The 12,139-nt window shown below is 41.4% G+C and overlaps 1 protein-coding gene across 1 annotated transcript in view; it reads right to left on the bottom strand.

Moving 5' to 3' along the window:
• RDX (radixin) overlaps positions 1-12,139 on the bottom strand; it is a 193,133-nt gene that overhangs the window by 63,779 nt on the left and 117,215 nt on the right. The window contains exons 4-5 of the mRNA XM_040340564.1: positions 10,829-10,924; positions 873-1,147 (exon numbers count right to left, since the gene is read on the bottom strand). Coding sequence (XP_040196498.1) covers positions 873-1,147; positions 10,829-10,924 — 371 coding nt within the window. The remainder of the gene's footprint in view (positions 1-872; positions 1,148-10,828; positions 10,925-12,139) is intronic.

Raw genomic sequence — 12,139 nt, 5'->3', positions numbered from 1 at the left:
CACACACACACACACATATATATATATATAAAAACGGTATACAAAAAAGGATGTATTAATACTCTTAAAAAAAAAAATTATATATATCTCACGAGTTCCATAAGTCTCAATTATGAGGATCAAAATGGACAGGTGTGCGCAAATGGTGAACCAGCAATGGTGCTTCTAAAACAGGTTCCCAATGACCTATGCAATTGAGATAGTTCCCACTTGCAAATCGAGACTTTAGGAGACAGGGCAAGCACTGAGGCAATCAATATGAAAGAAGGAAGCTGCATTTTTATAAGGCATTTGGTTGATTGACTTAAGAAAAGTATCAGGTCAGATTATTCACTTATCAGGTGATCAGCCTTCATATATGATGAAAGACTGTTCTATACAGTGATTGGTCTCCATATAGGTCTTCTAAATACACAACATGCAGGCATACAGGTTCTAATTTCTCAACAATATCAGAAGAAATGTACTGAACTCATAAAGAGGAGAATCAGTTATATATGGCACCACAGCGAAGAGGAAATTACAGCCAGCAACAATTCTAGGAATAAACATCTAATAAATAAATAATAAATAAAAAAAGGATGGGATTTGACACATTTATGAAAGGAAATTGGTTCACAGATTATGCTTTTAAAACTGCTAGTGACCTCGAGCTTTTGTGCATCACCTGCAAGCGACGCTCACAGCATTGATCTTGGCAAAGCAGGGCATGTTATTTACAGATTCCATTTGATTTTCATTCTGTAAGAACATGGGAATCAATACTCCTATAACAAGGAAAAAATACCAGGCCATTCCATTCATTAGAAGAATAGGAGCACACATTGGTTTATGGTGGATGCGTTCCCTTATCTTGAGCGTGCTTTACTTACCGCTGAGGAAGCAGCCGGTCATTGGCCAGGTAACCTGGTTTGTGAACATCCTTGCTGTAATCTCCATATTTGGCTTGCACAGCATAGGAGGCCAGAAGGACAGCCGTCTCAGGAGGACAGTAAATCTCATCATTTAAAATTGCTTCTTTAACTTGTAAAAAGAATAGTCTCTGGGTTATTTCCTGAATTAACTCCTCCGACACATCCTCTGGGAAAAATTTAGCTCTGAATTTGAACTGCAAAGGGTTCTCTTTCCGAACATCTTGTTGTGTGACCTAAAAAAAAAAAAAAAAATCATATGAATAAGCATCTATTAACCAGAGGGCTTTATAGCAGTCATTTTGGGTCATGTTTATCCATGTAATTGAAAGACGTGCCTGTGTTGCCCCATGGCAACCGATTCATTCCAGAGATCCCATTTTCCAGTGCAGACTTGAATCTGATCAATAAGAAACATCACAGACCAAGTTGTTTCTTCAGACAAATTATAAGATATCACCCATTGCAGTTAAATTATGAGGGTATACGCATATTCTCATACATTGGTGTGGTTACCATGTGGTTTGTTTGTGGAATGGTCACAACAAGGCAGGTTGAAAGTGACAGAATCATGCCAATTCTTACCATGAGACTTCATGTGTACAAAATCATGCAGCTATCACACAAGACGACAGCATGGACTATGATGTGCGTTTAGGGAGACATGAGTGTGCGCACATAATGAAATCTGCATGGAAGACTTAAAACATGTTTGTACCTGTGGCCTTTACCTTCTCATTGCTTTGCTTAGTGTTCATGCTTATTGATCCTCAATACACTTTCACTGCACCTCACTTCTATTCAAAGATATGTGGAAACAAATAATACATTGAAAAAACATTCACAGCGTTCCAGTTAATGAGCTTCCAGCAGTTTTTTTTTTTTATAATTCTAATGGACTCTAGCAGCTGTAAAAGAATATAGGAGACACACATACAAACCTATTCAGATAGGGATTAAGTCGTCATCCGCATACAATACTCTAATTAAATGTATAGTGTGGTGTTAAATTACTCTCAACAAAGTAACTATAAAAATGAAATTAAAACTCCTCAATATTACATGATAAAAAGCAAACATATATCCAATATCATCTAGTAGTGTGCAATGTGCGACAATTCATAAAGTTCTTATTATAAAAGAAGTTCCATTTCAGAGCATAGAAAAGGCAGAAAAATAGAAAAAGTTCATGAAGCTCTTCAAGAATGTGCAGATCACCATCCAGTACAAAGAAGAAATTCCATGAAGACATAAGTGAAATAATAGCCGGTTATCAAATAATGTGGACCGTGTGGAGTAAATAATGGTCAACAAGGCTAGTTAAATGCATTCCACATCCAGTGCCTATCAGGTTTATAGGCACTTGATACCCCTAAAGATGTCATCTCCCCCCACAAATGCGGGGATATGGCATAAAACGTGACTTCATCGCGCTATCCACCACCTGGAGTGCAGCACTCGGAGACCGCCTGGTTTAAACTGCTTCTTATACGGTGTAGCAGCAGTCGTTTCGCAAGTGCAGATTTTTTCTTGGAATAAAGAGGTTTGATTTGGAACATACTGCGCTACAATGTGTGTTTGTTGTTTTTCCCATCTGGGAGTAGTCTACTTATAACCATTTAACCCATAATGGTTCATATTGAGGGGTAGAAGGCCGAATATCTTATTTGGCATAAAGTGGCAACATGTTGGTGATAGGCACTGGATGATGGAGACACTTTTAATGTGGAATGCATTTAACAATTCTTGTTGACCATTGTTTACTACACATGGTCAACATTATTTGGTAAGAGGTCATTACTTCTGTCAGCATGGAATTTCATTCTCATTTTCACTGGATGGTGATCTGCACATCATTCAAGATCTTCTTCATAAATGTTTTCCATTTGTCAACATTTTCTATGCTATGAAATGGAACTTCTTTTAGAACATTTATCAAGAACTTTATGAGTTGTCACGTATTACACACTTCTAGAGGATATTGGAGGTATGTTTCTTTTTATCACGTAATGTAAAGGAGTTTCCATTTAATTATTGTTATAGTTACTTTGTTGAGCGTGATTTAGCGCCACACTATATATTTAACTAGGTTGTCTATTTGGCATCACAAATTGTGTGTAGGCTGCTTTATCCAGAACCTGTTTAACCACTTGCTTACTGGGCACATATACCCCCCTCCTGCACAGGTGAAATTTCAGCTTCCGGCACTGTGTCGCTTTAACGGACAATTGCGCGTTCATGTGACGTGGCTCCCAAACAAAATTGATGTCCTTTTTTTCCCCCCACAAGTAGAGTTTTCTTTTGGTGGTATTTGATCACCTCTGCGGTTTTTATTTTTTGCGCTATAAACAAACAAAAAAAAGAGCGACAATTTTGAAAAAAAAAAACAATATTTTTTTACTTGTTGCTATAATAAATAGCCAATTTTTTTTTTTTTTTTTAAAAACAAACATTTTTTTTTCTCAGTCTAGGCCAATACGTATTATTCTACATATTTTTAGTAAAACAATAAAAATAAAAATCGCAATAAGCGACTGGTTTGTGCAAAAGTTATAGCGCCTACAAAATAGGGGACAGAATTATTTTTTATTTTTACTAGTAATGGCGGCGATCTGCGATTTTTATTGGGACTGCGACATTATGGCGGACACATTGGACACTTTTGACACCATTCACATTTATACTGCAATCAGTGCTATAAATATGCACAAATTACTATATAAATGTGACTGGCAGGGAAGGGGTTAACACTAGGGGGTGAGGAAGGGTTAAATGTGTACCCTGCATAGTGTTTCTAACTGTGGGGGAAGGGGACTGACTGGGGGAGGTGTCCCTATGTACAAGGGACACAGATCGGTCTCCTCTCTCCCTGACAGGACGTGGATCTGTGTGTTTACACACACAGATCCACGTCCTCGTCTGTGTAACCGCCGATCGCGGGTGCCTGGCGGACATTGCGGTCGCCAGGCACGTGCATCAGCATCTCAGTGATGCGGCGGGCATGGGCTGGCCGCCATCGGCGGCGCTCGTGCGCCCCCCAGTGTCCGGAGGCCTCCCGGCAATTGGCAACCACACTGCGGCCGTATATAGTCATACGGCCGCAGGAAGTGGTTAAACCCAAGCGCTGAATTATTCTGTTTTTACATTTTTGTCCTTAATACTCTAACTTATAAGGATCTGTAGGCAGCAGTATTGTATTCTATGGGCTCATACACACTGGTCTGCAGTATAAACCAAAAATGGAAAAACGCGTTTGTGATAATGTTTGAATGCGTACAGCACAAACGTACTCTTGACTACCACCGTTGCTCGTGGAAAACTTGTAAATAACACACAACTGATGGCTACATGTTCACACTGTGCAGGGTGGTTGCAGATATCGCAGCTGTTCCTGCACCAAAAAACAAAACAAAAAAACATTCCTAATGGCACCCCCACGCATCTTAACCTTAACCTGCAGTGTGTTTGCAGATGCAGGAACCGCAGGGAAAGCGTATTGAGTACTGTTGATGACCATGTCCATCCCTTTATGACTACAGTGTATCCATCTTCTGATGGCTCCTTCCAGCAGGATAATGCACCATGTCACAAAGCGCCAATCATCTCAAACTGGTTTCTTGAACACAATGAACACACTGCACTCCAATGGCCTCCTCAGTCACCAGATCTCAATCCAGATTTGCATCATAGATGGGCATCCAACAAATCCGCGGCAAATGCGTGATGCTAGCAAGTCAATATGGACCAAAATCTCTGAGGAATGTTTCCAACACCTTGCTGAATCCATTCCACAAAGAATTAAGGCAGTTTTGAAGGCAAATTGGGGTCCAACTTGGTACTAGCAAGGTGTACCTAATAAAGTGGCCGGTGAGTGTTTATCTATATCAGAGATACCAATTGACAGATGCCACCACAACAATTCCAAGCTTTGGAGTCTCAACATTTCTGCTACAGAAAATAAAGTTAAATTAGAAACTCAGTAGAGACTCCCTTGCGGAGACCATAAAAAGATGTGCAGACCCAGAGTTCTCACACAAATGTTAACACCAGAGGCAGTGAGGTGATCCAACTTTGCAGCATTTACTAAAAAAAAACATAAATTTAGGGCAGAATCACTTATTAAGACTTTATTAGACTGGCAAGGAGAAACGAGAGTGAAAAGTACAATCCATTCAAAGATCTGTTCGTTCCCATATGCTTACCAAATTCTTTGAACATATTTCACAATTCTCTACAGTTTGGACGGTATGCTGTCCACCCTTTTGATCTGCGCACACCGAGTTCAGCTATCTGGTATTAACAGTGCTCTCACTATCCATTGCACGAGAATTCTAAAAAAAGGGTCTCCGCACTGGAGTTCTGGGTTGTGTGCACCTACTGCAGCTCTCATCAGGCATCTCATGCTTCTACCACACTGTATTGACATTTATAATTGACAAAGAACATAACTTTCATCCAAGCAGGTTGTGCGCCTTGTGCCGATGCCACTTCTGCTGGATGAAAATATTCCCCTTGCTGATGCCCTCCCCCCACACACACATTGTGGTGCCTGCAAGTACTTTAGTACTTGTGGAGCCGTTGGGATCCTAGGCCCAGGCTGTAAAGACCTTGACCTGTAAGGCTTCATGTACACAGGACGTTTGAAAACCTCTTCTGAGCGCTGGAACTTGACAGCTAGTAGCCAACATTATAAAACATCAGTTTTGCCACTTTTACCATCTGCGTTTATGAACGTTTTCAATGGGAAATCATTTCTGACCATTTGTGGTCTACAATCCTTGTATATTGTGGGCTACAAAGATTTTTCCCTTTCTCCCCCCCCCCCCCCATTAAAAACAACCATTAACGAAAGAATTACCGCGTTTACAAGATGTTACAAGCATTTGCCGTTTCAAATGCATTTGAGCATTTGAACATCTGTACTAAACACGTTTTTTTTTTTTTTCCAAAAAATGCTTCTAAACTCAAGTGCCTGGAAAGGACTATAAACGACCCTGTGTACATGTACTGATAAGATAGAGGAGAGTTCAGGGGCAGCTGAAAAAATGCCCAACTGCTCCTAAATGCCATTTACCAACAGCAGTGTACAGGAGGCCTAAAGAATAAGCCCTGCCTCCCTCTGGATACTTAGCCAACCTATCTGCTTCGGCTGCCTACGGCAGTGTTTCTCAACTCCAGTCCTCGGGGCGCACCAACAGGTCATGTTTTCAGGATTTCCCTCAGATCAAACTGCTGTGGTAATTACTAAGGCAGTGAAACTGATAAAATCACCTGTGCACAATAATGGAAAGCCTGAAAACAAGACCTGTTGGTGCGCCCCGAGGACTGGAGTTGAGAAACACTGGCCTACGGTATGAAGGCTCTGACATTTTACAAATTGAATAGCAAGGCTTAGCATTCTGTGTGGCTAAAATGTAAAAACATTGAAAAATGCAAAATAAAATTGATCTAACATCATCAATATAATTTCCTGAACAGACTAAAGTTTCTCAAATCAGGACAACTGCAGTATTTTCCTAATTGAGTTTGTAGCTCACTGACTGACTGAATTTACTTGTTGCCTGCGATTTTCTTTTAGTACAGAGGAAAACAAAACAGCCAATATACTTTTCCTAGAAGTTCAATATGAAATTGTACACCGGTGAATAGAAACAGAAGAAATAGGTCACCTTAAAGGATCTGAATTCTGTAGAACAGCTCTTTCACTGTGGTTCCTGGTATCCCACATATTATAAAAGAGGGATGTTTCCCATCATACAGTAAAAAATATTCTGACCCCTGCAAACGCTTTGTCTCAGTTCTAGTTTACTCGGGTATTTTAGATTTGTTGTCCAGTTTACTGGATGGGTGATGCTCCCATAGAAGCCAGGCATGCCCATTTAACATTCTAAACTAGCTAGCAGGGTAAGGGCTCTCTCCTACATCAGACCAGCCCAATAGTGGTCAGGCAGATCATGTATTTTACAGGTATATGCACTTGTCCATTACTCACACTAGACTAATTCAGACACCCAAGCATGTCAATGTGGTCTTAAACAGCAAAGTTATCCAAAATATAAAAAGCAGGTAGATTTCAACAAATTGGGGCTTGTTCACAGCGATTGAGGGTGGCAAAACCCTGTGGTTGAGCCGTTTTTATTACTCCCCCAACAGCTCCTTCTTTTGTTGCTTCGTGGCAGAAAATACACCCCGTTGCTTTCAAGTGAATGGGGCAGCTCTGCACTTGGTTGTGGTTTCAAGGGGGTCAACATCACCTCACCGTGGGTGGAGATTCATCTCCATGCACCTGTTGTCACTTTTTAAAAGTAGCTCTGTCCACACAGCCACGTCATTCAGGCAGTTTTCTGTGAATTAACCGCAGCAGATTGTACTTGTACTTTGAATGAACTGCGAGCATGCTGATCAGCACGTCCATAGTACATTCACATTGCCTACAGGTCTGCTATGGCAGCCCATACAGAGGTACGGGCAGTGTGCAGGAGCCTGACATTGAAGCCCCTGATCTGGTGATCATGGGTGCAATACCTCCAGGCTTATGTTTGAAAAAATTACACGCACAATTTTTACCTGCAAAAAGATGAACATGTATTATTTTTTATGTAAAAGGTGAACTTGGTCTTTAAACGCTTCAATAATGAGCACTGTTACCCCCCCAATTTTCAGCTTTCAACACTGTCACACTTTGAATGACAATTGGATGGACATGCAACGCTGTACCCAAATTATATTTTTATATATTTATTTTTTTCACACAAATAGAGCTTTCTATTGATGACATTTAATCACTGCTGAGTTTAATGTTTGGAGAAAAAAAAAGCCTAAAATTATAAAAAAATAAATAAGATTTCTCTTGGCTTCTGCCGCTAAATATTGTAAATAAGTAATTTTTCTCCTTCACCGATGTGCGCTGATGAAGCGGCACTTAAGGGCAATAATAGGCACCAATATTCTGCACCGCTGGGCGGCACCAATGAGCAGGCACTGATGAGCACAAAGGCAGCACTAATTGGTGTCACTGATGGGCACAGCTGTGGCTGTACTGATAATTAGGGCACTGATGATCAAGCGCCCTGATTATCTGTATAATCTCCCCTTCGAGTAGATGCTGCTGACCAGCACTCCTCGCCTCACACGGTCAGTGTGAGGCAAGGAGAGCTGATAAATGGCACTTCCATATTTACATGCGATTGGCTGTGATTGGACACAGGCGATCACTTAGGTAAACAGCCAGGTCATCCTAAAGATACAGCATGACCATGATCGCCACGCAAGAGAGCGGTGAGACTGGGGTGCTGTCATACGACGGCACCTCAGAACGAGAGGGGATCCTGTCTGCCATTTTACTATATGGTGGGCGGGAGGTAGTTAAAGCCATGTTATCTTCCAAAGATGGGCAAGTAAATAATAAAAAGGGTGAAATACCTGCATTTCCTTAACCACTTTCCATCCGGGCCAATTCTGACATTTCTCTCCCACATGTAAAAATCCTATTTTTTTGGGGGGTTCTATGTAATTTTCTAGCAAACACTATATATTTTTTTTTTTGATTTTTATCTATTTGTAATCATTTTTAAAAGGAATTAGTTAACTTTTATTTCTCTATACCCTGTAAACAGTCATTTCAGCAAAACATTTTTTTTCCTGGAAAAAGATGAATCAAAATCTGTCTGGTTTAGCAGGAACCGGCAAATTTCAATCCATCCATGGTCTTTCCACTAAACAGAAGACTAACGGTACTAATGATCGACCTTTGTTGAACCAGACTGTTTAAAAACTGTCAGAATACAATAGTACAGCTAGGAGGATTCCTCCATCCACCATTTTTTTTTTTAAGATGAGAATAATTGGAAAAATAATAATAATCCATGTATGGCCAGCCTTACAAAGCTCTACTTCTGCCATTGATGCTCAAAGTTTCCATGTAATCTGCTTTTAGAGAGCCTCTTGCACTTGCTAGCTACCGTGTCAGCTGCATATCATTTCTCTGGACCATAAGAATGCACCATTTTGCACAATGTATTTTGACTATTTGTAGTCTCCCCTAGAAGAACATGATGCAGAAACCCTGCAAATCCAGTGAGGGTTCCTGCATCGCACCCAACTCACAGGCAGTTCAATGAACTGCCCTATGCGAACCGCTGGAAGCGTCAATACAAAGTTACTGACACCCCCAGATCGGTTCGCATATGTCAGTGCAAACTGTCAATTCAGACAGGAATCGGAACGCATGGGTGTTCACACCTGTGCAAACCGCTTTTGGTGTGGAGAAAAGGGAGGGGGGGGGGGGGGGTCCTGCATGAGTTTGGCCTGAATGCAATGCAAATTTAGCCTTACAGTCTGTATGGCTGAATTTGCATCGCACAGACATTGCACGTGATCTGCACAGCAGTACGGTGCAAATCACGTGCAATGTCTGGCATCGCTGCAGTGTGAAACTGTGTCTGCAAGTGTCCTACAGACACTAGGTGATTCCGTAATCTAGATGAATGTGTAGGTTCATGCACACATTTAACCTGATTAAAACCATAGGCTTAAAGGGTCACTAAAGGGAAAAAAAATTTAAGCTAAATAGCTTCCTTTACCTTACTGCAGTGCTGGTTTCATGTCCTCATTGTTCGTTTTTGCTCTAATCCTTCTCTGTTCTGAACACTTCCTGGTTGTCTGTTTCCTGATGAAAAAAGTCATGGGAACTTTCTCTCTGTGGTCACTAATCAAGGAGGTGGGATTACTGTGTGTCTAAAACCCCTCGACACCAATTTTACAAACCATCACTGCCCTGTATTGGCTCTGAGTCTCTGTACATCACAGAGCAGAAAAAAAGCAGGCAAAAACGAAACTGAAACTGTAGGTACATTATATGATTGATTTTTATCTATTTTTAATCATTTTTAAAAGGAATCGGTTAACTATTAGCGGGATTCAGAAAGACTTACGCCGACGTATCTTCTGATACGCAGCGTAAGTTCACGGATGCGCCGTCGTATCTCTGTGCCTGATTCTTGAAATAAGATACGCCTGAATTTTGGCTCCATCCGACCGACGTAAGTCTCCTACGCCGTCGTATCTTGGGCGCATATTTACGCTGGCCGCAAGGGGCGCTTCCATTGATATACGCGTCGAATATGTAAATGAGCAAGATACGCCGATTCACGAACGTACTTACGCCCGTCGCAGTAATCATCGCCCGTTTACGTAAGGCGTACGTCCGGCGTAAAGTTAAACCACCATATAGAAGGTGCATCCCATGCAAAGGTATGGACGTCGGAACAGCCGTCGTATTTTACGTCGTTTATGTAAGTCGTACGTGAATGGGGCTGGGCGTAGGTTACGTTCACGTCGTAGGCATTGAGCCGTCCTATCTTAGAGAGTATATGCGACGTGATTCTGAGCATGCGCGCGCATGTGCCGTTCGTTTGGCCCTTCAATTACATGGGGTCACGCTTCATTTTAATAGATCATGCCCACTACCTTCCTACTTTAAATTAGGCGGGCTTACGCCGGCCAATTTACGTTACGCCGGCGCAAGTTTGGGAGCGAGTGCTTTGTGAATACTGTTCTTGCCTCACTGATTTACGTCAGCGTAGCGCATATGAGATGCGCTACACCAGTCCAAAGATGCGCCGCTCTACGTGAATCCGGCTAATATGTCTCTATACCCTGTAAACATTTCAGCAAAAAAAAAAAAAAAAAATTCCTTTACAACTTCTTTCATTTGCTCATAGAAGGCTGATCACTCAATTTTATAACACGGATTCAAACACATTAGAAGTAGCCAGCCTGATATAAAACTGCAGGTCTAATAATAAACTAAAAATAACAGGTTTGTAATTAAAACGCTAATCAAAAAAGTGTGAATAGATAAAAATGGGATACATCAGAAAAACTAATAAAAAATTAGATTAAGTGGGGCAACAAACCTTTTTATTCAGCTTTAGCCACGTTGAATAACCTTTACTGTCTACATACTGCAGCCCGAAGAACCAGACTTCGCGCAGACCGACAGTCTTCACCACCTAGAAAAGGAGACAAAATTACCACTATAGAGATGACTTTTCTGACACAGTAATTATCTTATGCAATGGAGGCTTGTGGATCAGCAAACCATAGAATGATATACTCATTTGTCCTGTGCTATTCTGTGTCAATATTATTGCAGGATAAACATTCCATACTTATCTATCATACATTTACAGCACTGTTCTTTGCTGTGATAGTTCGACTCCCATGCACAGGATTGATGTCACTGTGGAGTGGCCAACCAAGCAGTCGAAAAGTCAATACCTGAAAGAAGACCAGGGAAAGATGGCTTGCCAGGCAATACTACCATAAAGTGCCAATATGCTGTACATGCCAGCACATGTCGTTTAAAAGCTCCTTGGGTCCAATGTTTTTGAGAAGGTTTTATTCCACTTTAACAAAACGTGTGAACAGAAGCACAGGTGCAGCCTTGCAAAGCCAATGCCTTATAGCTGAAATGCCCATGAAATGCTCAGTTTCAGAGTTGAGAGGTAAATTCACACAGCATGCGCTATGTGCAAACAGTACAGGGAAATTTTCTTAGAATACTTCAGAGAAGGACATAAGGAAGAAAGGGACAAAATCCCGATTAAGGCGGTTGACAGAACCCACCATCAGAAGGAGGAATCAAAACAACCTTGTCCAGCAATAAGAAAGGCAGCTTACAGTATAAGGTCGCCAAGTCAGGTGCTCTTTTGAAGAGGCGATAGCCACAAGCAAGACTACCTTACCACAAAAGGTCAGACAAGGGAATAGCCCTAATAGATTCAAAGGGTGGTTTCTGCAGAATTGAGAGAACCAGACAGAACGTCCCACAAAGTACTTCTTAGGCTGAAAATTCTTCAACTTGTAACAAGCAAAACAGGCCTTCCAGGTGCAGTGGCAGTTTATGACAGGTTGACTTCCTAGACTTCAAGAGGGTAGGGATAATAGAGTCTGAAAGGCCCCTGCCGTTAAAATCAGTCAACGAAACGTAGGGTGGAACACTGGCCCTTGGGGTAGGAGGCATGAACGGTCCAGAAGAGTCTACAAGAGCTGGAATATGTCTAAGTAACACATACTCCTGGGCGAATTTGTTGCAACAAGGACCACCAGAGTGCACTCCTCCTCTATCCCGTGGAGTAAGTAAGGGCTGCATAGCCATAGACCAAGTTAAACTGATCCTATGGTGTCAGAAGAGCATTGGCAACAAACCTATCCACCTTTGTTGT

Source organism: Rana temporaria, chromosome 2 (assembly GCF_905171775.1).
Source record: "Rana temporaria chromosome 2, aRanTem1.1, whole genome shotgun sequence".
NCBI classification, from domain to species: Eukaryota; Metazoa; Chordata; class Amphibia; order Anura; family Ranidae; genus Rana; species Rana temporaria.
The sequence above is the reverse complement of the archived record's forward strand: the minus strand, read 5'-3'. Positions and strand labels throughout refer to the sequence as shown.